This window comes from Platalea leucorodia (assembly GCF_965183815.1).
Source record: "Platalea leucorodia genome assembly, chromosome: 2".
NCBI lineage: Eukaryota > Metazoa > Chordata > Aves > Pelecaniformes > Threskiornithidae > Platalea > Platalea leucorodia.
In genome coordinates this window covers 132,345,734-132,372,062 of record NC_138824.1, presented here as the reverse complement: position 1 = coordinate 132,372,062, position 26,329 = coordinate 132,345,734, and the positions used below count along the sequence as shown (strand labels likewise).

The following is a 26,329-nucleotide window of genomic DNA, read 5'->3' as shown; positions in this document are numbered from 1 at the left end:
CCGGCGAGGGCTGTCCCCGCCCACTCCGACGCACTTCCGGCTCGGCCCGCGTGGCGGCGGTTGGGGCGGCCGGGTTTCCTCAGCGCCTCCCGCCGCCGCCATGGGTCTCACCCGGCAGTACCTGCGGTACGGGCCGGCCGCGCTCTTCGGGCTGGTGGCCAGCGCCAGGGGCAACGCGGCCTTCGTGAGGCTGCGCGGCGAGCGGGGCCGCTGCGTGGCCGTGGCGGCCTGCGAGCACGTCTTCGTGTGGGACCTGCGGAAAGGAGAGAAGGTGCGAGCGGGGCGGGGGGCAGCGTGCGGCGCCGTGGGACCATCTGCAGCGAAGTTATTTGTCTTAGCGGGCGACGTTTTACGAGAAGCGTCACCTCCCTGGCTCCCCCCCCCGCCCCCCCCCGCTTCTGTAGCCTGAGCACGCCTTGAGGCTTGCTTGTGGGGCAAGTCTGCGGCTCGGGGTGCGCCCTGGCTGAGCATACACTGCTGATCCTCTGAGGTTTGCCTCTGGTGCCTCAGCTGGGGAAGAGTGATTGCCGCCAGTGAGTGGAAAGCTGTCCCCTTTTCACCTGGCGACGAGCAGCAGCGCTGTGTGGAAGTTCTGGGATGGAACAGGGATGTGGTGGAGTTTGCGTTTCGGCTGTGAGACTGGGCTTCCCCAGTGAAAGTTGTATCCCATAGGGGGGTTGTGAGCGGTGACTTTAAGGACTTTGCCACATGTTTCCTCCTGCGAGAGTCTGAAATCATTGTGTTACTGTCCACTACAACCCGAACTCGGGATTTGCTTTACAGCCCCTAGAGTGCTGACTGCCGGCATGTTGTTTTGCAGATGTTTTTATCATTCTCAAGTCCTTGTGCAGTCTGTGGAAAGGCAGCTCTGCCCCAAGACAGGCCAAGCAAGAGAGGATGGCTCAGGAGGAAGCTTTCAGGCTTTGCTGTTGAACAATGCTCCTTGCTCTCTGGCACTTAAAATGCAGGGGCAGAAATTTGGGCTTCTGAGTTCCAGGCCTCATTCTGCACCAGTTCCCTGTTTGATTGTGAGAAATTACTTCCCTTCTGGCTGCTGTCTGCCGTCTAAAACGGGGCTAATGACACTGTGTTCAGTGCAGGAAGCTGAAAAATGAACTTCTAAAGTGGCAGAAGTGCTCAGCTGGAAGTTCAGTAGAAGAGCAGAGTATATTCTTTCTGCTGTGTAAGTATCTGGCTCTGACACGCCATTTATCAACATTGTACGTGTTTTGTCTTTTAAAAATTGCAGGTTCTTATCCTTAAGGGTCTCAAGCACGAGGTCAGTTGCCTCTGCCCCTCTCCAGATGGGTTGCACTTGGCTGTTGGGTATGAAGATGGATCAATCCGTGTCTTCAGCCTCCTAAGCGGAGAAGCGAATATCACTTTCAATGGACACAAGGCTGCAGTTACAGCCCTGCAGTATGACCATCTGGGCGGCCGGCTGGTGTCTGGCTCAAAGGTGAGCGTTGCACATCTGGAGGGCAGCCCGTTCATAGAGATGCTCTGTGGAGAAGGCTGACCTGCACTAAAATGTTTGGTATTTTAAGCGGGTTATGTGGCCTCTGCCTATGGCCAGAGGATGGCAATGAGAGGAGTTCAGGCTGCAAGACAGCAATGGAGCTGGGGAGCCCAGGGCCGGGAGAGCAGCGGGGACTGCAGGGAAGGAGCGGGGTACTCCTGTGAGCCATTAAGGGTGAAGAAGCTCGTGGGGTCAGGAATAGCAAAAGGCAGGGCAGAGGTGCATCTCTTGGTTTGGATGCGCCTCGGGGGAAGGAATGTCACTTGCATTAATCATCCCTAACATTCAAATTCAGAGCGAGAAAGCTTGCTCACAGGTAACCTTTTCAGTCTCATAGCAGAGGTAGATATTTTGCAGAGACAAATGCCAGTCCCTCGGAGACACTCTATCTGTTCCAGGATACAGATGTCATCGTGTGGGATGTCATCAACGAGAGCGGTCTGTACCGGCTGAGAGGACACAAGGATGCTGTCACTCAAGTCCTTTTCGTGAAGGAGAAGAACCTGTTGGTCACCAGGTGAGCCAGCCTAAGTGTAGTGGTCACCCAGGAAAGCAGCCATGGTTTTACTTGCAGTTTAGATGTCCTAGGTGCTACAGCCATTTGTATTTCCCTTCTCGACTCACAATATCTCAGGCCCAGCAGCATCTCACAATATGATTTTGTCACGTCCTCATGTTTCAAAAGTCCGGTGCCTGAATCCAAATGTGTTAAGCAGAACTGAAATGGCTATCCTGAAGAATACTGATTAGAAAAGGGTTTAACTTGCTGGTAAATATAGCAACTTAGAATTATTGTAACAAGGAATAGCAATCATATGTTCGTTATGTATGTGACCATTTTTGCTGTTTATCTTCAAGAATTAAGCAGACTTACCTTCTGTATGTGTAATTCACACAACAACGTGACAGAAAAATTGCTTCCTAGTAGGCCGTAATTATAGGCATTAGTTAAAAGAAGATAAATGGTTTTTTGAGTTGGTTTTTAGTTATTCAACACAAGCTGCTAGTTGACTGTATCCCTTTAATCATAAACGGTTGACAGAAGATACTCTTGCTCAAATATCCGTCAATAATTTTTTATTTATTAACATGTCATGTAATAGCTTAATAGAAAAGTGCATGCAATCAGTTCAGTGTAAAATTATAACAAGTTTCTTGTGCTTTTTTTGTTGTTTCAAATGGAAAAAGTAGTATTTTGTTGGTTTGGTAGATGATGCCTGTTTCTTAATGCAATTTCAAGTCTTTGCAGGTCAACTTTAGAAATGCTTCTTAATTCTCTCAGTAGCTAAATTGAGATAAAGAATTCCTTTCTTTTTTTTATTAACAGAGGAGAGGTGTTACCCTATTTTTCTGGAGATGCAAAGTTTTGCTTCTTACTTTAGATTGTTTTTTTGCCCAAGCAGCTAACTGCAGTCCTTGGTGTACAGAATTTTTTGCAATATTTTTGTATGTCCAATTTACAAGTGCCTTTGGATCCTATGTAGCAAAAGAGATGGCTTAACAATAAATAACACTTGTAATCAAAATTTTTGTGTCCTGAAGGAGCTTAGTAATTGAACAACAAGTTTTATATTTTGATTTAGTTGAAACTTATTGTGAAAAATAGGCTCTAACAAAGTTAGCAAAAATTAAAAAAGTATTAATTGTTGTGAGGTGTACTGAAAGAATCTGTATAGATGTTCAGATTATTTTTCTTGGGTGCTCTTGTAGCATTGGGGTAGCATAATATAGCCAGAAATGTGTTTTCAAGGAGGTCTAATCCTACAGCGGCTTAGGAGGACTGAAACAGCTGTAATTCTCTGTTAGGAGGAGCAGCTCCAGATCACCCTCAGAGTGAAGCCATCTGCTTTCCTGGCTACCTGGTCAATGCACAGGCTGAGAATGCGGAGAGGGGTTTTAGAGGCAGCTTTAGAATTGATCAGCACTTTGTACTTACTGTTCTCACCCTAAATAAGTGAGAAAGGAGGCTGTGTGACACTGGGGCTTGCAGCCGAATCCGGAGGGGGAAGCACTTTTCGATGACTTGCTAGATACCTTTTTGCAGCAGCTTTGTATTGCTCTACTTTGTCCTTGCACAGCTTGCGAAATTCAATGTCTGAGCAGCTGCTCTGTGACAGGTTGTGGCATGGTTTAGATTTCTTGTATTTCTACCCCTTTTCTAAGCACGTGAGCTCTGGCAGTCTTTCCTCGTGTCTTGAGTTTTTCTTCTTTGTTCCAGCGGCAAAGACACATTGGTGAAATGGTGGGATCTGGACACCCAGCACTGCTTCAAAACTCTGGTTGGACACCGTACTGAGGTAAAGAGGATATGTGGGGAGCTGTTGGGATGGAGGGGCTTTGGATTGCGTGTCAGGGCTCACTCGGTGCTTTCCCTGGTCTCAGGAGTTCTAAACTGGCACTGTGATATATTTTGCTTGTCATTAGGCTTTAGAGATGAGCAAATGAGAAACTTCCAAACTTTCCAGGATCTGTGGTCAACATGCAGTGGGTGGCAATCCCAATAGAGATGTCCCCAGAGGAGGTCCCGACTAGATCCAGTCTCTTCTTGGTTGCCGTTTAAATAAATCAATTGCCGATGCTCTGCTGTTATGATGATAGTTAAAGGATTCATAAGCCAATTCCTCACATTCTGCCTCCGTACAGGTTTGGGGGATGGCTTTGATATCTGAAGAGAAGCGTCTGATCACTGGGAGTGCTGACAGCGAGCTGAGGGTGTGGGATATCACTTACATCCAGGAGGTAAGATATTCCCTCTGCAACCCCTCACAGCCTTGTCCAGCTGCTTGTCTTTGGACTAGGATGGGTCTGGAACACGTTAAATCTTATGGCCATTCTGGGAGACAAAGCAATGTCTTTGCGTCCTGAGGAGTCCGGAAACTGCTCTTGGGATAGATTTTGCTGTTTTCTGTGTTTTGAGCTTTGAAGTAAAGCTGCGAGCACTTCCAGAACAAGGTTTCCAGAGTGTGTCAGATCTTCCTGCCTCCTGGCTTACGGCTAGAGAAGACAGTCTTGTGGCCGGATGATAAGCAGTGGAGGATGTGGAATGTTTGGTGCCTACCGGCATGCTGTGGACCTTTGTTGCAGTGTACACTAACCACTTCTTCCTCCAGGGAAGTGAAGTGTGAGACAGGAATCAGAACACCGTAGCTCTTAGGGTTTAAGGTATTCCATATCGTTTTTTGTCCGTGAACAGGTAAAAGACCCTGATGAGCCAGAATCCAAGAAAAGCAAAGAATCTTCACCTGGAGCAGAAGAAAACACTGAAGACGATGAGACCCTAGAGTTGGATGAGCATCCCGAGGAAGTAAGCTCAGTTTTCCATGCTGTCTGTGGGATGGTGTGCCTAACCCCTTTTGCATGGTGCTGCTTGCAGAGCCAGCAGGAGTTTGAGAGTCACTCACACGTTGCTCCTTGGTATGGGGTTTATACCCTGAGTGTCATATTTAGCCTGTTAGGGAAAATGTGGTGATTCTTGTCTTGCTTTATTACATCTTCCTCAGCAGCAGTTGCTGCCCCGTCTACCTGCAGAACATCAGCAGAAGTATGTGTGCCGAAACGCACACACATGTTATCGTCCACCGAAAGCTTTTTCTTTGCCTTCTGTTGGGGGAAGCTAGCAAGTGTTTAAAGTTTGACAGTGCTAACGGAGCTCTCTCATTGGACAGCATAGGAATAAAATAGTTACTAGCTGGTTGGCAGCTGCTGGGTTCAGTGCTGATGCCCAGCTTTGCAGGTCACCAGTGGAAGCTGGGAGGTCAGAGTAACCGTAATGAGTTACGGTGTGAGATTCGATTGTGGAAAGCCGTACCCACTTGTGCTCCTGGTGGAGACTTCACTGAATCTGTCTTTCCGGTGGAACTTCTGGGGTCCTCCTCAGATGTCAGGCTGCTTGTAGTTATGGTAAATACCTGACCTTGTTAAATACTTTTCCAGCTTCCTCTCCAGAGGATTTCTCTGCCTTCAGCCACCTGTTTAAGAGTCTCTGTTCTTGCCTTCTCTGCCTCTTCTGACAGAGGAACTGAGCTCTGCTATCTTTGTAGCATAAAAATTCAGCTCTGTCTCTTAAATGGCTATGATTTGCCAATAAAGTTAAGTTACTCTTCCACCGAGACTGTCAATGATTTTTTTCAGCTAAAATGCAACAAAACATAATGAGATAAGCCTATAGATCACAAAAATGCTTGTTTTGTCCCTAGATTATCCCTGCTAGCTGTTTTACCAGGACTCTCTAGGTCCATTTCCCCTCTTCTCCTCTTGACTTCCCTTGCCAGTAGCTTTCTGAGTTTGCTTGAGAAGATCACTTGACCTTTCAGACCGAAGTTATTCTCCTTCTTTCCCTATAGCGCCTCGTAAAGTGCAGCAAAGTTGGATCCATCATGCGAGAAGGGAGAGACCGAGTAGTTACTCTTGCCACAGACCAAACGGGCAAGATTTTGGCCTGCCATGTAAGTAATGGGGGGCTCTGCTATCGACCTGTAGAGGAGGCTGTTAGAGACCTTGGGTAGTTTCTGTAAGGGCCAGGCGGCTTTGCGTGCCTTTGACTTTGTTTGCTCTGTCTCTAGGGAACAGATGCTGTTCTGGAAGTGTTCTCTGTCCTTTCTGAAGAGGAAGTCCAAAAGAAATTGGAAAAGAAAATGAAGAAAGCAAAGAAAAAAGCCAAGTAAGCAGTCTTCTGGATGTATTTGGATGCTGTCTGTGTCCAGAGAACTGTTAGAAAAGCCCTTCAGGAGCATGACACAGTGGTTGAACTCCAAGCTGCTGGTCATTTTGTCTGTGCTAGCTGTTGTATTTTGGGGTCACTGTTCCTGTGCATCCTTGATGCTTGTCTGAGCAACACTGCTCCCAGAGACTAAGGAAATAACCTTTCTGTTTGAGTCTTCCCTCTGCAAAAAAAAGCTAATGCATGGAAAGGAATGGACATAAAATGTTTTTTTCAGAGCTGCTCACTTCTACCTGACATTCATATTTACACTGCTTGGTGCATCAAATAAAGCCCTTGATAGGACATACAGGAGTGAGTTTCATCTGAGAAGTCAGAGTGACTCTGATACCTCATCTCCTGTTTTACAGCAGGCAGAGATGCAGCTGAGAGCTTTATTAATGTTTACCTTGTGTTAAGTGTCTGGGTATTGTGGCACTTAACAGGTGCCTCACAACAGCCCTCAGGGAGAGGTTTGGTTCCAGGGTAGAAACTGATGCACCGAGCATCTGGAGATGCATTTTGGCAATGGCTGAGGACTTTTGATGAGCGGTAGGAGATGAGCAGAAGCTGATTTCCCACTCAAATGCAGCTTTCTGTTTGTTTTGTATCCATCTTTCTAACGTGCCTTGTTCAAGTACTTTGGCTCCGGAGGTGGTTGCCTTTTTCAGTAGTCTGCATACCAGCATGAACTTCACTGTCTCACCCTATTCTTAAATGTAGTTAGCACTGCTGGATAAGAGGGTGGTTGTTTCCAGTAGGCTAAGTGGTTTCCTTCTGTTTTTCTCTGCCCCTGTGTTAGTTTGTTTTGGCTGTGCTGGGTTATTTGACTCTCCTCCATTATCTGACATCTCTAGACAGAACTCTGAAGAGGAGCCTGAAAAGAGCGTGGAGCTGAGCCTGCAGGAGGAGATTGAGCGGGTCACTAAAATCAGAGCTTCTTCTAAAATCAAGTGAGTGGAAAGCCTGTTGTAGAGGCTGAGCTGTGGTCATGCAGCTGCTTGGGGAGAGCTCTGCACAGCTCAATACAGGGAGAGATGGAAGAAGTTTCCCCCTCGACATCTGTTCAGCTTGGAGCTGGGCAGAGGCCTACCGTGACCTCCAGTCCATTCACAACTCTTCCACAAGTGGTGCCGTTTGTGCACACCTCTGTGGCTGAGTGTGCGCTCGCCTGTGGCATGCCTCTGTCTGTATTCCTTTTTCTCAGTTGTTCTTGATATTTGATCCCTCCTACGTTTTGTCTTATTGCCCCTGTGTACAGCTCTGATTTTGTCTAATCAAACAGGTCATTTGACTTGGTTCTCTCTCCAAAAGGAGAGCTGAAGATTGTACTGCTGCTCCAGAACAACATCATTGAGTCGTACAACCTGGACCTGTCGGCACAAGTCCCGCAGGCTGTCCGTGCATCCAAGATAACCATCGGAGGCCACCGCAGTGATGTCAGGACATTGGCTTTTAGCTCTGACAACATTGCCATTCTCTCAGCAGCTGCAGAGTCTGTAAAGATTTGGAACAGGTACACCGTCTGGTTGTGTCAGTCCCCTCTGTGCTGCGTGTGTCAGTCTCCCAGAGCTCAGGGATGCTGTGTTCAGAGAGGCAGTGATAAGGAAGAGGGGATGGTGGAGAAATACAAAATACTGAATGAAGCAACGGAAGTAAATAGAAAACTATTTGACTTCTTTCCTTGTTAGCGAAACTGAGAAGCTATAGAGTGAAAACTGCATAATTAACTCATGGAGTTTGATGCTGTAAAGCAGCACTGAGGCTAAGTTTAGTGGCAGGTATGGAAAGACAAATCTCTCAACACAAAGGCCATATGTAGCAGTCCAGTATAGACTGTATATTGTTGGTTTTTTTTTTTCCTTTTTAATAAGAGGTACTAACTGTTACCCTAAACTAGCTTCTGCCTGTTCTTTGGGGAACGTGTGGGCTTCTTGGCATCTTATCTGAAGGATCTAGTATTAGACTGAGTAGGCTGCTGTTTTGATCTAGAGTGTTGTCCCAGTGTTTCCTGAGTGGTGCCAATTTCAAGCTCTGCTTCCTTTGAGTGTGCCGTCTTATACTCCTCCCTCACCTCCTGAATGACAGGAATTGCTGTTGGAGAGCAGGAGCTCTGTCCTTGCTCCTAACAGCAATAAGTCACGATGGTGAACTATGGAATGGTGTATTTTTATGGGATCTGTTCTTAGCAGTAACGCTGGATAGCGTTTGTGTCACAGGATGGTGGTGGTGGATCTTCTGGCCCCAGCTGAAAAGACAGCTGTGGGCAGAGGCCACTCTGGAGCTTGTCTCACGTAGTGGGCTGGATTTTGTGTGTGACGAGGTTTTGGGCTCTGCCTTTGTCCACAGATCAACCTTGCAGTGCATCCGGACAATGGACTGTGAGTACGCACTCTGCTCGCTCTTTGTCCCAGGGGATCGGCAGGCCATCGTTGGCACCAAGGTAAATAGCGTTCCTTCCGCACTCCGGACTGCCCAGGTCTGGAAGTGTTCTCAGAATGGCATTAAGGCAGCCTTACAGAAAATGCATTGTGTTTCCTGATCTGGAACACTCTGGTTTAGGTGTAAAAACCTCTCTGACAGGTTCTGCTCTGTTCCCAGACTCTTTCTGTAGCTCCTATGGCTTAACCTGGACAGCTGGGGAGAGCTTTGGGAAGTCCCTGGTGGCGAATAGAGTTTGGCCATCTGTATGTGACAGTCACCTAATGAAGCTGGCTGTTCAGGAGTTGGGTGGCAGGGGTGCTCTCCTGCGAGGAGCTATCAACGTGGCGTGAAAGTGGAGGGGCTGATTTGTCCTCTGCGATGTGTCTCTCCACAGACAGGGAAGCTGCAGCTGTATGACCTGGCTTCGGGGAGTCTGATGGAGACGCTTACCGCTCATGACGGGGCGGTGTGGTCCATTGCTCTTTCACCAGACCAGGTAACTCAGCCACCCTTCTAAGCGTCATCTGTTGCACGCCTTTTCGTGTAGCTTCTTCCTGTAGTGCTGTGTTTGCACTACTGGTGGGAGCATGGGAACCCCTCGTCCTGGGAGGTGGAGGATGCGGCTGGTAGCGTCTGAGAACTTTAACTGTGGATACAGGCACAGCTTGATGAATAATCTCTCTAGTTGTGTGGCACATGGCAAGGAGGCTTTGGGCTGAGGGGGGCCATCCTCATCACCTCATCTGGCTTCTGCATGACTGAGAACGCTTGGACTTCCCTGGTGGAGTCTGTGTGCGCAGCAGTATGTACCTTGTGGATGTGTTCCAGCTGTGTAGAGCTTCAGCCCCTCGTAACCTGCTGCGGTGGCTGATTATCCTCCTTGTCAAATTTGCTGCTTGTCTGCTGGATTAAAGATCTCGTTAACAGTGATGTTTTTCTTTGTGTTGCGCTCTTCTTGAGTGACCAAATCACCCTCCCCGTCTATCTGATGGTTGTTAGGCTCAGCTTCTCCTGTCCCTGCAGGATGTGTTTTCCAGGCTCTTAATTGTACTTTTAAAGTTACTGTAGTCTTTTTTTGCTGGTGGCCCCAGGATCTGGGTGCACTGTGTGATCAGGAATTATACCAGTGCCAAATGCACCAATGCCTTTTGAATCCGTCCAAGGACTCTTCCGGCGATAGCTCTGCAGTGAGAATGTGTATGCGGATAATAATCCACTGTGTCCCTCGAAGCCCGTTTTGGGGCACTGCTTCGCAGCAGGTGTATATGTGGAGCTCAGATCCTTGCTTCCTAAGGTATAAATTAATGTTTGCGTTTTGTTTGGGCACCCTTTTTCAGAAGGATTGAATAGCTCTGACATTATATATATTGGCTATTTTTCTAGTAATCCATAAAATCTGTAAGCAACATAGTGTCAAGTTATTAGGTATTTCTCATTTAAAATTAAGCTTTGAAACCTCTTAGCTGGTCTTTAATCCATGGAGTATGTGCTCTATTGAACTATATTATCCTATTTTTGTAATGGAAATGTAACACAAGACCCAGAGGCGTGCCTTGCATGAGCAACGCTGTTACTATTCTCAACTACAGCTTTAATCTTAAGGAAAAGGGTAATCCCCATCAAATTAATTTTCCGTAAGCTCTTTTCTCAGTATGCAGTTTACTTTCTTTGATGGAAACTGCAATTACCTGTTACTTCTGCTGACCATGCTCACAGTTACCAGGCCTGCCTGTTTACTCTGTCTGAATTACGGTGTTACAATAGTTTCTTCCTGGATTCCCCTCAGTATTTCTGAAGTTGCTGAGAATGGACATTGAAAGTTTAGAGAGTACCTCATTGTGCTGTGGATCTGAACCATTGATTTACAAATGTCTGACATAGGTAGCTGCTTTTTAACAGCCTTGGGAGGTTTTGGAGCAGTTTTTCATCACTGTGTTGTAATGTGATTATGGTACGTGGTTTTTCCCTGAGCACAATAGATGAGAAATGTTGACTGAACCCATGTTTACTGAGCCTTCCTGTTTAATAGTTCTTATACTTCCCTCTAGAAATGGGTCAGTGCTACTGAAAACATTTCTTTTTTTAATGTTCCCATTTTAGATGCACACACTCACTCTATTTGGCCTAACCACCCCGGCTGTAGAAATCTCTTTGTCTTTTGCTCCTTGTGTAGGTTTTTCTCCATTACCACAGTTCAGGTTCATGTTGGTTTCTGTCAATTTCCACTTTCTTCTGTTTGTTGTGTATGCTTTTCTTGTTTTTCTTACATGGTCACCTTGGGCTAGAAGCTGGAGTGGTTTTTAGTGGAATCAAAACCATAGCAAGTAATCATCTGCCTGAGATTCATTCGCCCTACAGATTAAAACATGTGGGATAGATTTTACCCTTTTTCTTAATGTAATAGGGATAACGTTGAACTGTTCTTCCTTTAGAAGGCTGTGCTTGTGGGGTGGTGGTAAGGTGTGTGTGATCCATAGAATCGTTTAGGTTGGAGAGGACCTTTAAGATCATCAGGTCCAACCGTTAACCCAGCACTGCCAAGGCCACCTCTAACCCATGTCCCTCAGCACCACATCTACCCGGCTTTTAAATACCGCCAGGGATGGGGACTCAGCCCCTGCCCTGGGCAGCCTGGGCCAGGGCCTGACAGCCCTTTGGGGGAAGAAGTTTTTCCCCATACCCAACCCAACCCTGCCCTGGCGCAGCTTGAGGCCGTTCCCTCTCGTCCCATCGCTTGTTCCTGGGGAGCAGAGACCGACGCCCCCGGCTCCAGCCTCCTTTCAGGCCGTTGCAGAGAGCAATGAGGGCTCCCCTCAGCCTCTTCTTCTCCAGGCTGAGCCCCCCCAGCTCCCCCAGCCGCTCCTCCCCAGCCTTGTGCTCCAGCCCCTGCCCCAGCCTCGCTGCCCTGCTCTGGCCACACATCCAGTAACAGTGCGAGTGTCAACCTGCCCACAAAACACAAGCACGTCATTACCTACAGCTGAGGTGATTGCTTTCTGTCCCAAAGTTTCAGCCCATGTCTTGATTTACATTTGGAGTCTTTGTCTTAGACCTCCCTGCCTGAGCTTTTGCAATGGTTGTTGCTCAGCCAGTGCGTAATGCATGCTCCAGCCAGAGCAAGTGCTCCTGGTGGCATCCACTTAGTACTGTAGGAATGTGGGACATTTCAAAAACCTCCTTGTGTGTTGACAGTTCCTTGCTGTAGAATTTCTCTGGGTTACAGCAAAACTGGTTTCACAGTAATGTTTTTCTTTTCCCCTGTAGCGTGGCTTTGTGACAGGAGGTGCTGATAAATGTGTCAAGTTCTGGGAGTTTGAGCTTGTGAAGGATGAGAGCAGCATTCAGAAAAGGTGAGAAAATAAACCTTTCTAGACGACATTCAGCTGCAATAGCCATTGTCATTGATGGATGCTTTGGCCTTTGCTGTGCGCTGTAAGAAGCGCCCATGACATGTATGTGGAACACGTGGAGAAGAGTGTGAGCTCAGTGCTGTTTTGTGAAGGTCTGAGCATAGCTGGGGAAGGGCCCTTGCCCCATTCTGATCCCTTGCTTGTGTGTGAGTTTAGCTTCTAATCACAGGATGGGCCTTCAGATCATTAAGCAGTAATTTAGCAGTGAAGTTTATCAGCCCACAGTGCCGTGCTTATTTCCAGTCCCGTCTTGTTCAAGTCGTAGTGAGGAATGAGATGCTGCATGTTAGAATTAACTTTCTTTCCCAGGGTGCAGTGTGGGTGTTGTGTTCAGACCTCTTCCCAACCTGTTTGTTTGGGATAACAATTGGGTTTTTTCCCTCTTTTTGTTGCCAGACTCTCCATGAAACATGTGCGCATTTTGCAGCTGGATGAAGATGTTCTCTGTGTGCGGTACAGCCCCAACCAGAAACTGCTGGCTGTCTCCTTACTGGATTGCACTGTGAAGATTTTCTACGTTGACACGCTCAAGGTGCGTGACCAAATGGGCTGTGAGGCTGTGCCGGGAGTGATGTAATTGTAGGCTGAAAGATAAGGAATACATAGGAAAAAGGTCTGTTTATTGTGGGATGCTAGTAAGAATCAAAGAGAGACCATGCAGCCCACTTCAGGTGCCTGTTTGCTAGCAACCCTGGCCGAACCATGGCTGGCCCACACTGGGGAGAAGATCTGGAAAGTGTTGTGAACCTGCAGGAGGCAAGGGTCCCTCTAAACCCTGCGGGCATGGTGGTACTCCAGAGCTGCGAGGCGCTGTGAGGGTGCGGATGGATGTGTCACACGTGGCATTAAACAGGGCATAGCACAGGCAAGGCCCGGGGGAGCGGAATCTTCCTTGTGAGCAGTGTGTGGTGGTTTTGTGTGTTACTAGCACGTGAATGTTAGGGAACAACACAAGACAGACCAGCACCGACAAACAGGCAAAGAGAAAGAGAGATAAACTCCATAGGCAGTGGCGATTAGCACCAGAATTAGCTCAGCTTGCTTGGGTACTTCCACCCTCATCTCAGTTGTGCCATCATGGCCCTGCGGCTAACAGCGTTCAGGGCAAGAGTGAAAGTGGGGCAGCGCTAGAAAGACAGAGGTCCTGAGGCAGAGCAGAACAAGCCTGGAGCTTGAGATTTTCACATGTCTTTACCCAGCATGTCTAACTGAGACACCTTTCTTCTGCTTCAGTTTTTCCTCTCTCTGTATGGACACAAGCTGCCAGTGCTGTGTATGGACATCTCCTATGTAAGTATCATTAGGGCTCTGTGTTAGGTGGGACTGTGGTGATATGGATGACTGTGAGAACCTCTGCTGGCAGCAGGGCCTCTAGGATAATGCTTTCTTGTCACCTCCTTTCTCCACGGGACACAGCAAGCCCCTCTTTATCCTGCAGTCCTGTGCTCACTGGGAGGGGTCACGGAGTAGTGGTCATGACAGCACTGACCAGGGCATTTTGTGAGTGAGTGGAAATTGAAATGCAGTGGTGGTTCCCTATACTCACCTTAAGAGGTACAGCCTGCTCTCTGCTGAAGTTACTAACTGTGTGAGAGGAGCCCAAATTGTTTGTTAGTGGGAGCAGAGAGCGTGTGCTGAACTGGAGCAGCCTTTTCATGCCTGTTCATTCTTGGGCTGCATCTTAGAATCATAGAATCATTTAGGTTGGAAAAGACCTTCAAGATCATCAAGTCCAACCGTTAACCCAGTGCTGCCAAGGCCACCACTAACCCATGTCCTCAGCACCACATCTACCCGGCTTTTAAATCCCTCCAGGGGTGGGGACTCAGCCCCTGCCCTGGGCAGCCTGGGCCAGGGCCTGACAGCCCTTTGGGGGAAGAAGTTTTTCCTAATACCCAACCCAACCCTGCCCTGGCGCAGCTTGAGGCCGTTCCCTCTCGTCCCATCGCTTGTTCCTGGGGAGCAGAGACCGACCCCCCCGGCTCCAGCCTCCTTTCAGGCCGTTGCAGAGAGCGATGAGGGCTCCCCTCAGCCTCCTCTTCTCCAGGCTGAGCCCCCCCAGCTCCCCCAGCCGCCCCTCCCCAGCCTTGTGCTCCAGCCCCTGCCCCAGCCTCGCTGCCCTGCTCTGGCCACGCTCCAGCCCCTCCATGGCCGCCTTGGGGTGCGGGGCCCAGCGCTGAGCACAGCACTCGAGGGGCGGCCTCACCAGTGCCCAGCGCAGGGGGACGATCCCTGCCCTGCTCCTGCTGGCCACACTACTCCTAATACAAGCCAGGGTGCCGTTGGCCCTCTTGGCCACCTGGGCACCCTGCTGGCTCATGTTCAGCGGCTGTCGACCAACACCCCCAGGCCCTTTCCTGCCAGGCAGCTCCCAGCCGCTCCTCCCCACGCCTGCAGCGGTGCCTGGGGTTGTTGTGACCCAAGTGCGGGACCTGGCACTTAGATCTTGCTCTGGGGTGTCCTTGGAATGAGGCTCACTGGAAGCCAAAAATATCAAGATGTAGCGAAGGTCTTAAATGCCTGCAGAGGTTCAGAAAAGAGCCAGAGTGCTGTCGGTGGGCTGTGCCAGTACCACAAGCACGGGCCACCGTGGTGAGAGGAGGCGGAGGGATCCAGGAGGGCATGTTTCCGGAGCCAGTTATCTGCCTACCTAGTGCTGCTCAGTCACTGGTTCAGCAGCAGTTCTTCATGGGGCCTCTCTCTCCTTTTTGCTCTGTAGGATGGGACTCTAATTGCGACTGGCTCTGCTGACAGGAATGTGAAGATTTGGGGCTTGGATTTTGGGGACTGTCACCGCTCTCTCTTTGCCCATGATGACAGGTCAGTCAAATCCTACAGCATCTCTGGGCTGCAGGCTATCTGATCTCCAAGAGGCTGTGATCCAGCAATAACCCTCTTGTCCAGCATATCGAGTGGGGGGATGTCTGCATTGTTCCCCAAGTGGGTGAATTTGAGCCTTTTTCCCTTTCAGTGTGATGTATCTGCAGTTTGTGGCAAAATCCCATCTCTTCTTCACAGCTGGGAAGGACAGTAAGATTAAGCAGTGGGATGCAGATAAATTTGAGCACATCCAGACGCTGGAGGTAGGAAGTTTTGGAGACTGTTGAAAGGAAGCGTTATCCCTGCATGAGCAGCACTTCCCTCAGGGGCTGGGAGCTGGGCGGTGCTCGTGTCTTACCTCTTCTGTCTACCATGCAGGGGCATCACCAGGAGGTGTGGTGTTTGGCACTCAGTCCCAACGGAGACTATGTGGTGTCGGCATCCCATGACAAGTCCCTGCGTCTCTGGGAAAGGACGAGGGAGCCACTTGTTTTGGAAGAGGAGAGGGAGATGGTGAGTCTCGCATCCTTCCTGCCAAAGACAACTTCCAGGCCTGTTTTCTCCCCAGCAGGCAGATTCTTCATTTTTCACTGTGGAAGTGTCTGGCTCCACACTTGGCAGACTTGCTCGTTATTAGCCACAGCCTGGTGTTGAGGTGCCCAGGGCTGACTGGCGTCTTTTGCACGATGGGACTGTTGCCCAAGCTGTCTGGAGACAGCACCGCGGATGTTGCAGGTGCTTGCCTGTCTGTACTGCATTGCAGATGCCTGGCTAACCTGCGCTCTGCTTTGCTTCTCTCTTCCTTCCCAGGCTTTCCTCTATAGCTGTGGTTTTCTACAGGTCTGTTGGCTGCAGCCTTTGACCTTCTCTTACTCTCTTGTGCTCCTTTCAACTTAAGTGTGCTTTGGAGGCAGCTCAGCAGGTGGCTGTCGTGGAGTCATGGAGAGCACTGCTCCTGTTAAATGCAGTTTGTCTTGGTTTTCCAACTGTGAGAGGTCCATTCTACCTCGGTAGCAGGCCCCAGAGCTCAGGGATGCTGGAAGAAGCCACTTCTCTATTTGAGCATGTATTGTGAGGAATCATGGACTCACAGAAGGACTTCGGTAGGAAGGAAAGTGAGGGTCTCTGGTCCAACCCCTTGCTCACTGCAGGATAAGCTTAAAGCTGTATCAGACTGCTCAGACTTGCTCAGACACATGAACGTCTCCAAGGAAGGAGATTTTCCAGGCTATCTGAGCACCTGTTCCAGTGCTGAACAACCTCGGGGTTGGCAGACGCATTTGTTTCATGTATCCAATTGGAAATTCCCTTGGAACAAGTTGTAACTCTTGTCTTTTCACTATGTCCCTCAGAAGAGTCTGGCTCTGTCTCCCCTTCTTAAAGCAGTTCTCAAACCACAGGGGGGGAAGGATGTAGAAACATGTGCAGAAGCAGGAGTGGATGAGAAACCTACAATAAATGCGTTGGGGTTTTTTTTGTCCCAGACTGTTTGCAGAGAGCTCAGGTGACCCATAGGCAGCATCTTGATGCCCAGTAGTTGGTGTGCTAGGAATGACACTGGTAAAAGGAGAGACAGAGACAGCTCCTTTTCCAGATGCCAGAAAAGTGTGTTTGGGGTGAAATTTGAGTAACAAGGTGGGCATGAATACACCAGTAGTGAATTACACACTGATGGGGCCCTGTTCATGTGAGAGATGTCAGACAGGAGGCTCTTTCCTCTTGCAGGCTAGGACAGCCCTGGGGCTTGCCTAGGCTTGTTCCTTCTGTGCTGCGTGCCAGGTGGAAGGTCTGGTGTGAAATGCGGTTGTCTGTCTCTCAGCTTGGTGGGCTGTCTAAGGGCTCTTCCTGCATCCAGAGCAGAGACCTTGATTTCTTTCCGTCTGGGAGATTCCAGAGTTCTCCCTGGGACTGGGACCAGGGAAAAGTGGGCATTTTGCACTGGCATTGTTGATCTCTGCTGACTTGTCCTGGTTTTGCAATGGGCTGCATGAAGCTGCAGGCTCCCTTGCTCAACCAGTCTGGAGGTGACTTGTTACCTTGCTTGCTGCCTGCTCACCTGTGTTAATATGTTTGTGTTCTCATCCACTGTAGCAACGGGAAGCTGAATATGAAGAGAGCGTGGCGAAGGAAGAGCAGCCGGTGGTGAGTTGCACCATCTGACCGTGTGTCAGTCTGCCTGTACAGAGTCCGGAATAACTATTTCTGTAAGAGGCCTAGAAAAGGTGTCGGAGAGGACTGGTAATTTTCTTGCTTTGAGGAGGTGCAGAGGGGAAGGTGCTGCTGAAGCTGTGGTTGCCCCATGATGCAGTTGACTCTGGTACTTCCTACAGACAGCTTTAGGAGAGTGTGTGGAGCTGGCCAAACTGCTACACAGTAGCTGTGGATGCTGAAACCTTGCTGTGCTGTTGTCTGTCCTGTCTCCCCAGTTCATGTCCACACCAGCTCTGCACCAAGGCTGGGCTGCCTTGTGACAGCTGCTTCCAGGTCCGTGTAGTGCAGGACGGGTGGGGAAGCCTGATCCCTCCTGCTCAGACGCTTGGGTTGTGTCGCCGATAGTTTTGACCCTGATCGCGTTACTCAGACTCTGTTGGTAGAACCAAGAGCTGTGTTTACCTGCCTTCCAGAGCTCAGTGTTAGCACAGCGCCTCTGTTCCCGAGGAAGAGCTGTGCACTTGGGAAATCCCGTATTTCCCCAGATAAATGACCAGTTTAGGGAATGGGGCTCATTGTTTTTCTTAGCATGGAGTGTGATAGGATGCAAGGGGTGCCTACGTGTATCAGCTGCTGAAGGAGAAGGCTGCAAACTCTGTATTTTGTAGGTGGCTGGAGAGACGCAAGGAGAGACAGGGCTGGCAGGAAAGAAGACTATTGAGACCATCAAAGCGGTAAGATCGTGTGGGTCCCCCAGCATTGCTTTGTGCCTTATCCGTCTCTCAAGGAGGGGGGCTGTCAGAGGGCGGGAGCATCAGTTTGAAGAGCAGTAACCTGTGCTGTCACATTGCCTCTGCCTGCAAGAGCAGTCTGTCCTGCTCCATGGCCAGCAGGGAGGGGTCTGACTCTGGAGAGTCACCCACCAGGAAAGCTCTCCTCCTGAGATCTCTCCAGGGAACGAGGTGGGAGGTTCCTGCAGATACTCGGGATGCAGATTTCTCTGCCTGTCATGTGTGGGACAGACTTGGCTGCTCTTGCCCTTTGGTGTCTGCAGCCCAAAGGAGCACGAGGCAGCTGGATGTTCTCTAGGCATCAGGCCTCTTGCCCAAGGGCTGCCCTGTCCGTGGGCATCTGTGGCAGGTGGAAATTTATTGTACTGCCTGAGGTGGGGTACCAGGAGGGTGTGGGGGTGGGTAACTTCATGGACGCCGATTCCAACAGCCTGGTGCTCTTGCAAATACAGAGGAAATCCTCAGTCTGAATACTCAAAATGGTCCGACCTTGGCTTGTGCCTTGAAGGGGCACTGCTTGCTTGGGGTGTGGTTCAATGTCAAGGCAACAACTGAAGCTGCAGCAGAGAGCACCGGGGGCAGTGGGGGGAACGTGGATGGTGTTTGACACCTTCAGGACATGATTGATGTGCTCAGAATAGTGGTGCGGTCTGGAGTTGAGGTTACCTTTCTGAGCGAGACGTCCTGCGATGCTCCGTGTCAGCCCTCCTGCTTCCCCCTCCATTTGTCCAGTTGGACTTGAGCTTTGCTTTGGCTTGTCTGCCATCACTGATGTGCTGTTCTTGTGCCGCACAGGCTGAGCGGATCATGGAAGCTATTGAGCTGTACAGAGAAGAGATGGCAAAACTAACGGAGCACAAGGCCATATGCAAAGCTGTGGGAAAAGAGGTAAAAGACTGAGGAATGTACCAGTCCCAAGGTGTGTGGGTGTATCCTTCCAGCTCTGTCTGGGTGGAAAGGCTCAGCATGCAGATAAAATCAGGACAGCTGGACACAGCAAAGATTTGCTGAAATCTTATGGAGAACACGGTGGCACTGTGCCCTGGGGCATGGTTAGTGGTGTGTTCTTTCTAACAATCTTCATGTTAAAGTCACAGTGGGATGTAAGTTTTGTCCCTGGGAGAGCATGCTGCTGCAAATTCATCCCAAAGCCTAGTCTTTGCCTTCATCTCAACACTCCCTGCTAAATAAGGGGCTGTGATCTAAGTGGGAAAAGTGACAATTAAGAAGTGGAAGAAAATTCATACATGTTTGAGTTAGTCATATACATCTGAGAATGAGATTGTCTAGTGGCTGCAAATGAGGCCTTCAGTGACATTCTGGGGAGGGTGACACTTGATAAAAGCTCTTTTCTACCGTGGGTTAGTTTTCTCTGGGAATATGCATTTGTACATACACACCTGCCTCATTCTAACCCATTCTGTGTCTCCAGGTTCCCTTTCCTGTCAATCCCATCCTCCGTGCTTATGGAAATATTACAGTAAGTGGTTTTTTATGTCTTGCATGTGTGTTAAAAAAGTTTAACTCCATCAGGGTTAAGCTGTGACCTTATCATGTACCTTATCATGAGCTAACGGTTTACGGTATTCTCCAAGATACGGGAAAGCTAGCTCAAACCTTTCCTGTGCCGAAGGGCACATCTTCCTGCTGCCAGGAGGGTGCAGTTGCCGTGCTATAGTATGTTGCAGAGGAGCTGTGCCATCTAACACAAAATACCTGAGCATCCACTGGAATGGGTAATTGAGAACCCCTGTCACGGTGCCCCCCACCACGTGACATCGGTAAGCACTTAGCCGGGGCTGTTCTCTCCCTTCGCCCGTGAATATAGGCGCATTTAATTGCAAGTTGAATAGATTGAACAGGGGTGAATGAAATCCTGTGGCTTAGCAGCTAGCCCTTTCTTTGGAGGCGGGTGGTGTTTGATTGAATCCCACTATTCAGAGAAGGGATTTGAACCTGTTTCCAGAGTCCTGGAAGAATGCCCAAGTGCCAGACCGCTGGGTAAAAACACAGCGGCACATTATTACGTATCCTGTTACATGGTGAAATGACTGCGATGAGCATTTAGTATGTCACACCAGGAACAAAAATACTTTATGCATTGACAGTCTGTTATCCTCTTTCCTGGGAGAGGCTTCCCAGCTGTGCTCTGCATCTGCCAAATGCTTTCAGTGGATAAACAGGAGTAGCAGGAATTAAGTCTTTGGGAGATGAGTTTGTGTAAGGTTTTGTATGTATTTGGCTGTTTCACCATGTTTTCTATCCAGTTTGTTTAAGATTCATTGAACTGAATATGAGATAATTTATGATGGAATATAAATTAGACTTTTCACAATATTATTCACCAGTTAAGAGTATCCTGAGAAGGCTGGGTTTGCGTTTTGTGGAGGGAGAACTTCCCAGACCGGTAGCTTGATGGAAGCTGAAGGGGTTTCCTATTTGTTATATTCAGCTTGATCTGTCCGTCTCACAAGACACGATTGTGTGCTTTTAACGGGGTGAAATGGACTTTAAGGCACGTGTTTGCGTTGGAATGTTTTTTGATAAGCAGAGCTGGTGTCTTTCCTCTGTTGCAGCCTTCTGCGTATGTGCTAGAAGTTTTCAAGAAGGTCAAGTCAAGGTGAGTCCTGAGAGCCTTACTGCCGAACAGGTCTGTGATTGAATATTGGGTTTCTGGGCCCAGGACTGGCAGGGTCCTAGGACAGTCCCCTGTGCTGGGTACGGGCAGTGCTGGGGAGTCTGGGGTTGGTGTTCCTGGCACCCTCTTTTGGAGTATGCATGGAACGGGGGAATGGAAATTGTTCCTTCCATGGGGAGCGTTGGGTGAAGCCTGTGTATGTGTATGCACATGTACGTGAAGCCCAGCTTGGGGATGCCGAGGAGGGAGGATTGTGTGCCTGCTCCCTGTGCCAGATGATGTCTGCTGGCCTGGGCTCTAGTCTGGGAGCTGCACTGTGCTTTGTGGGCAGTCGCAGACCAGCAGTGATGAATGCTTAGCGCAGCTTTTGTACCAGAGCCTTCCTATAGGGAAGTGTTCCCTGCTCATCTGTAGCAGTGCAGTGACTGAGACTAATGCTTCTGCCCCTCTGCTTTCTCCTCAGTGAGCTGGAAGAGTCTCTCCTGGTGCTGCCATTCTCCTACGTCCCTGACCTGCTCAAACTCTTCAATGAATATATTCACCTGGGTTTGGAAGTTGAACTCCTGTGCCGAGCTCTCCTCTTTCTGCTCAAGTGAGTCTTTCATCTGCCCAGACAGATCTGCTAGGCTTAGTTCAGCTGCTCTTGCTACCCAGAACCTGGCCCCGAGGAAGCCCCGACAGGGCTCCGGTCAGTAGTAGGCCTGCTGGTTCCTCTGGGCCCCTCGTGCTGCTGCATGTCATGACTCACTTGGCGCGAGTTACGTGGGCAGAGAGGTCCTCCTTGCTCCTGTGCTGTGAGACGGCACAGAGCTGGGGAATATACCCCATCTCCTGCAGCTGCAAAGATGACGCTGCTTGCCGTGAACGCATGTAGCGTAAGAGCGTGGGGAAAATTTGGGCTTTCTTGTATGTCTCTCGCTCTGAAGCTCTTGGGAAGCATCCTTGGGAATAAAGATGTGGTCTCTGCAGGAGATAAGGAATCACTGCAGCCTGCAGTGAGTGGTAGCGGGAATGGACTGATCGGATGCGGAGTGTTGACATGCCCAGATGGGGTTGCTGGTCCTGGTCCGCCAGATCTCATCGGTATGAAAGGTCCTGCATCAAGGCTGAAATGGCATCGTTCACTGGCACGGTCATTGTAGAGCCCGTGCCCTTAGAGGGTACCCCAGAGAGCCTTCCCCTTGAACCACTGAAGCTTTTCAGAGAATAGCTTTTCCAGATAAATCTCCCCAGGCTGGTCTGGGAAGCCTGATTTAACAGAAATCCTCTGTCCGGAACGTATGGAGCGCTGTCTGATGTTTCCAAGAACAATGCTGCAATACATCACTGCCTGCTTTGTTCCCAGGATACATTTTGGGCAGATCACAAGCAACCACATGCTGGTGACGGTGATAGAAAATCTGAAGAAAACCACCATCTCCAGAGTCAGTGAGGCCCGGGTGAGTGTTGCAGCCCCCCTTTTTCCAGGATCTGGAATAACAGAATGGGCCAATGGCTGGGAGCATGTGTTGTCTGTGGTGTCCAGTGGGAAAGCCGGTTAGGGGTCTGAGCCCGTTTCACCTTCCTCCTGTGCAAGCAGGCCGCCTTTTCCTTGTGTTCTTCCTGATGTGAGTCTACGCAGTGGTGATCCTGCACTCGTGCTTCCTCCCTCATTTACTTTTGGTTTTCTTTGGTATATGTATTTGGGTTTTGGCTTGCTAGTTTCTGAATATGTAGGAGGTAAATGAACTCTGTTTCTCTTGGGCTTTTCTGTGGGCTACTAGTCTCAAATAATGCAGACTGTGCATCTTCCCAGAGGCAACTTCAGATGCCTGCCAGCAACTTGTCTTTCAGAAAATACACTGGATTGTAGCTGCTCTTAAGAGAGAACTGCGGGGAACAGAGGCAGGACTGATTGTTCTCCTACTCAGTGACGTTTACATTTAAATAATGTTGCTTTATTTAAATCTGTGGATTGTCTTCCCTTCATCATTTCTTAGTAGAGGGTGGCCAGTGCAGGACCCTCTGCCCCCTAACAAGCTTGAGATGTACCCAAAAGTGAGTGTGGTGCTGGTCTGTCTCTACAGGACGTGCTGGGATTCAACATGGCAGGGCTCCAGTACCTGAAGAGGGAGATTGAGGCCAAGGATGAGGTGACATTTTTTGCTGATGCTACTGACCGTTTTGAGGAGAAGAAGAGGAAGAGGAAGAAGAAGGAGAAGATGGTTCTTGCAGTGCTCTAGCATTTGCTGCCCAAGACCCAGAGCACCCGGATGGGGTCACATAACCTCAGCGCTGGCCATGGAAGCGTTCTCGTGGCTGAACATCGGTGGTGATGTCTGGTGACTGGGACAAAGTCTGTCCCCTCCCCATGTGGTATAACCCGGCATATAACCCCAGCTCAGAATGGTTGTCTCTGAGATGAACTCTCTCTAGTCTGCTGCAAATATATGCATTTGAACTATTTCTGAGGTGGCTGTCAAAGGTACATGCTTTTCCTCTGGCGAAGAAGAGGTCAGCTCATTCTGGCAGTGTTTTAACCGAACGGAGTGGGTCCAGCACGTGGACTGCTCGTGGGACCAGGCCCTGTGCAGGGAAGGCGGCTGGCAAGATTTTACGCTGTTTTGACACCGGCTGGTGGTTTGTGGCAGTACTTGGAGCCCCTGGGCAAAGCTGCGTGACTTCTGCCAAAGGGTGAGGACTTGGTCTACAGCCACTCACTTCTTAGTGGGACAGGGAAAAAGACGGCTGCACTCTATTAAAGTCATATTTACATACGCTTTACGAGACAACGTTGTTCATGGAGTTTTGTCCTGATATTTCTCTAGTAAAGCCTCAGCTGTCTTGCCCTGTGTGTCAGTTCTCAAAGCATTTTTTTTCCAGAGAATAAGATCTGTGGGAGAAAGGGCTGCCGTCCGGGATGGCACTGTTCCATAGGCTTGGCAGACCGAGCATGAGAAGCGTAGCTTGTTTGCATTGTACTTGCTCCAGTTTTAGAAATTGCACTGAATTGTTGCAATGTTGTATTTATCCTGGATCAGATAAAATGACTTATTTTCACAGTGGGGGAGGATAAAGTGAGCAAGTCTCTGCTGCTGTTGGTAAGTTACTAGTTTGTAGTACATGCTGTCTTTTTTACCAGTAAGCACAGGTTTGGTGGATGGGGTGGGGGCTGCTTCTGGGTGCTTTGCTGACTGTTGGACTTACAGGTCTGACCTGGGTACTCAAAGCACTTCATGCTCTGATTCCAGGAGATGGCTCTCAGACTCTGTATGGAAATAGCAGTCCTCATACAGCCCTGCCAGCTGTTTCTGGGTGCCTCTATAATTTTATATTTGTCCAGATGTGGATAAACTTGTGATCAAACAGCTCTACTCGAACATGTCTCTGTCCTTTCCTACTCTATCTTATTCTGTCCTACTCCATCTAACTTTATTGTATCCCTTTACTCCTCCCAAAGGGGACCCTCATAAGAGGGATTACTGGAATGGGAGGGAGAGGAGGCACTGTGGAATGACGAATTGTGTTGGTAACCTCAGTTGACATCCTGTATCCGTGTCAGCTGCTGCTGAAATGGGCTGGCCTGCTGGGAAAATAAATCAAGTGTGTCAAATGGAGGGGCGGCTCGTGACACCACAGTGCACCTTCAGCAGTGATGACTGAGAGGAGAGAGACCAAAACCAGGTACGAAAAGGGGAAGGCTGACTCTTAACGCCTCCCTGTGATGTGCTCTGCTTACCTGAATGCCAGGGAGATAAATATTAATGGGACCAAAGTAATGAGCTGCTGTCCGATGATCCTCTGGGAGGCCTGGGAGAAAGCTGTGGCTACAGGTGCACACGAACTCGGGGACTGATGACAGGGACGTAGGTGGTGGTAGAGAAGAGTGACTTGGGATGTGGAGTCATCTTTTCATGGTGATGACCGGTGCCTCCTTTGATCTGAGTTGGAGGAGGTGGAATTCCTTCGCCTTTGTCTCTGTTTGCTGTCACTGGGATTTGGGAAGAATCCTTGGAAGAAAAGGTCTTTGAGGTGGTGGAAAGTGGTTGTCCTCTCCCCATAGGTGCTGATGCAGGCTTCCCCGTTGAACTTTCCCTCTGGTTCTCTGATTTGTAGCTCTCGTGACCAGGCTGTACCGGCAATAGTGGCTTGCCGCAGTGCTCAGAATGCCCTGCCGAGGGGACTGATGTAGGACTGTCGGCCGTGTCTACAGAAAACTGAAAAGCATCAGGGCAGAAATCGGCACAGGCAGGAGCAAAATCATTGGTGTTGGAGAATCCTGGATCAAGTTTGGCACTGCTTCTTGCTGTGTTTTCTCACCTGAGGGTAGGGCTTAAACAATGATGTCCGCAGCTGGGTGTCTGTTTCGGCACCTTTCTGAGCCGGCTTTCAGCCTTGGGCAACGGGTCCCGTCTGGCTCACAGAGCTGATGGACAAATAGCCATGTCTGGTGGGGCAGCGGAAGGCACCGGCGCATGCTTGGACTGCTACTGAGGCAGCTTGGCACGTGCTGTAAGTGGAAGAGGTCTGTCCTGTGCCAACAATCCGCCGATACCCCTGGGTACCTCAGCTTGGTGAAAGTCCCTAGATTTACAAACCTGAGCAGGAAAGCATTTGCAAATACAGAGCCAACTGAAAATGTGTATTGTTAGAATATGTGTCTCACTTAACCATGTGGATGGGAGAGTCCAAAACTGGCATTCATATTTCACGCTGGTGAAAGCTATTATTTAATCCCCAATCATGGGATTCTCGGTCACTGTAAAGTGTTGAGAGAACAAGTCATCTGCGTGTATCAAGGAAAATTCCCCGTCTCTCAGGATGTCACATGCTGGAAAAAGGATGAAACACAGGAAGGCACCTCCCTGGAAATGAATTAATAAAAAGAAAGCAGAACTGCACTTGGATATACAAATATGGTGTCTCACAAAGAGACTGAGATGTTTCTTTTAGTCACTACTGCGTGAGTAGGAACAAAGCGGGGGACAAGGCCGTCTCTAAGTGGCTCGGTCTTCCACTATGGAGAGAGGTGCGCAGATGAGCATTTGGAGATGACCATGTCTGGTAGTGAACACGAGGAGGTAAGCAGAATCCTCTCTGTCGAGTGTAACTTTGTGTTACCCCATCTGGTGTCTGCAGCTAATTAAAGGTCGGTGAACACACGGAAAGTTAAGCGTATGATTGTGAAAGCAAACAGGAACTTAGGAATTAGAAGACCAGAGCAGAGCAGCAGCTCTTTCTTGACTTATGAAACCTGCTGCATCCTCAGTATTTAAAAAAGATTTCAGGTGCCTCAGCGCAGGTTATAGAAATCTAATCCCTTTTAAAAACAAAATAAACCTATTGGGAACCATTCAGCACTCTCCTGAAGTGCAGACTACCCAATATTGGGGTGGAAATACAGTAATCTTTCCACTATTTGCATTCAGACAGTCATGTCAGAAGGCTGTGCAACTTTTAGACCACATTCCCAATAATAGGGGACAGACAAAATATTTATTCACATTAATCTGATAAAATAAATGAAACACTGGGATGTTTCCATAACGTTGGACTAAAATTTGAGTATTTCAGTATTGCTGAGCTTCATCTTGTTCTTCTAGGGCTCTGACCTGCAGTGAAAGAGGAGAGAAAATTAACATGAAAGGAAAGGAGGAAAACCTACACCTCTGTACCGTTGCTGAAGCAAACCCGGTCATTCTGTCCAGATTCCTTGCAAGTGGTGTGGGAGCACTGAGAGTGCTACGCACTGGCTTCGGCAGAACTGGCCTCTGCCCTTCTTGTTGGAAGGGAACAACACGAGAAAGGGTTCTCACCGGGCTTCAACTCGATAAAGAGTTTGGTTTTATTTCACAAATTGAGTGGAATAAAAATGGCCACAAGTTCAGGAGGGGCAAT

General features: G+C 49.1%; 1 protein-coding gene across 6 annotated transcripts; it reads left to right on the top strand.

The window, feature by feature from the left end:
* Positions 1-44: 44 nt before the first annotated feature.
* WDR3 (WD repeat domain 3) lies at positions 45-26,268 on the top strand. Of its 6 annotated transcripts, none has more exons than XM_082304641.1 (28): positions 45-271; positions 1,250-1,459; positions 1,918-2,036; positions 3,738-3,816; positions 4,163-4,258; positions 4,713-4,823; positions 5,863-5,964; positions 6,082-6,179; positions 7,076-7,171; positions 7,504-7,734; positions 8,568-8,661; positions 9,037-9,138; positions 11,907-11,992; positions 12,449-12,584; positions 13,286-13,342; positions 14,772-14,872; positions 15,024-15,135; positions 15,251-15,385; positions 16,964-17,014; positions 17,692-17,757; positions 18,610-18,702; positions 19,247-19,294; positions 20,391-20,434; positions 20,916-21,044; positions 21,798-21,891; positions 22,519-24,115; positions 24,548-25,512; positions 26,035-26,262. In XM_082304641.1, exons 1-26 carry the CDS (start codon positions 101-103, stop codon positions 22,672-22,674), a joined length of 2,817 nt encoding a protein of 938 aa, XP_082160767.1. In that variant the 5' UTR covers positions 45-100; the 3' UTR covers positions 22,675-24,115; positions 24,548-25,512; positions 26,035-26,262. The 6 variants fall into 6 exon arrangements, with proteins under 6 accessions (XP_082160767.1, XP_082160768.1, XP_082160766.1 ...); XM_082304642.1 differs by having other exon boundaries at positions 22,519-23,125; positions 23,994-25,512; positions 26,035-26,258; XM_082304640.1 differs by having other exon boundaries at positions 22,519-25,512; positions 26,035-26,265.
* The last annotated feature ends 61 nt before the right edge of the window (positions 26,269-26,329 follow it).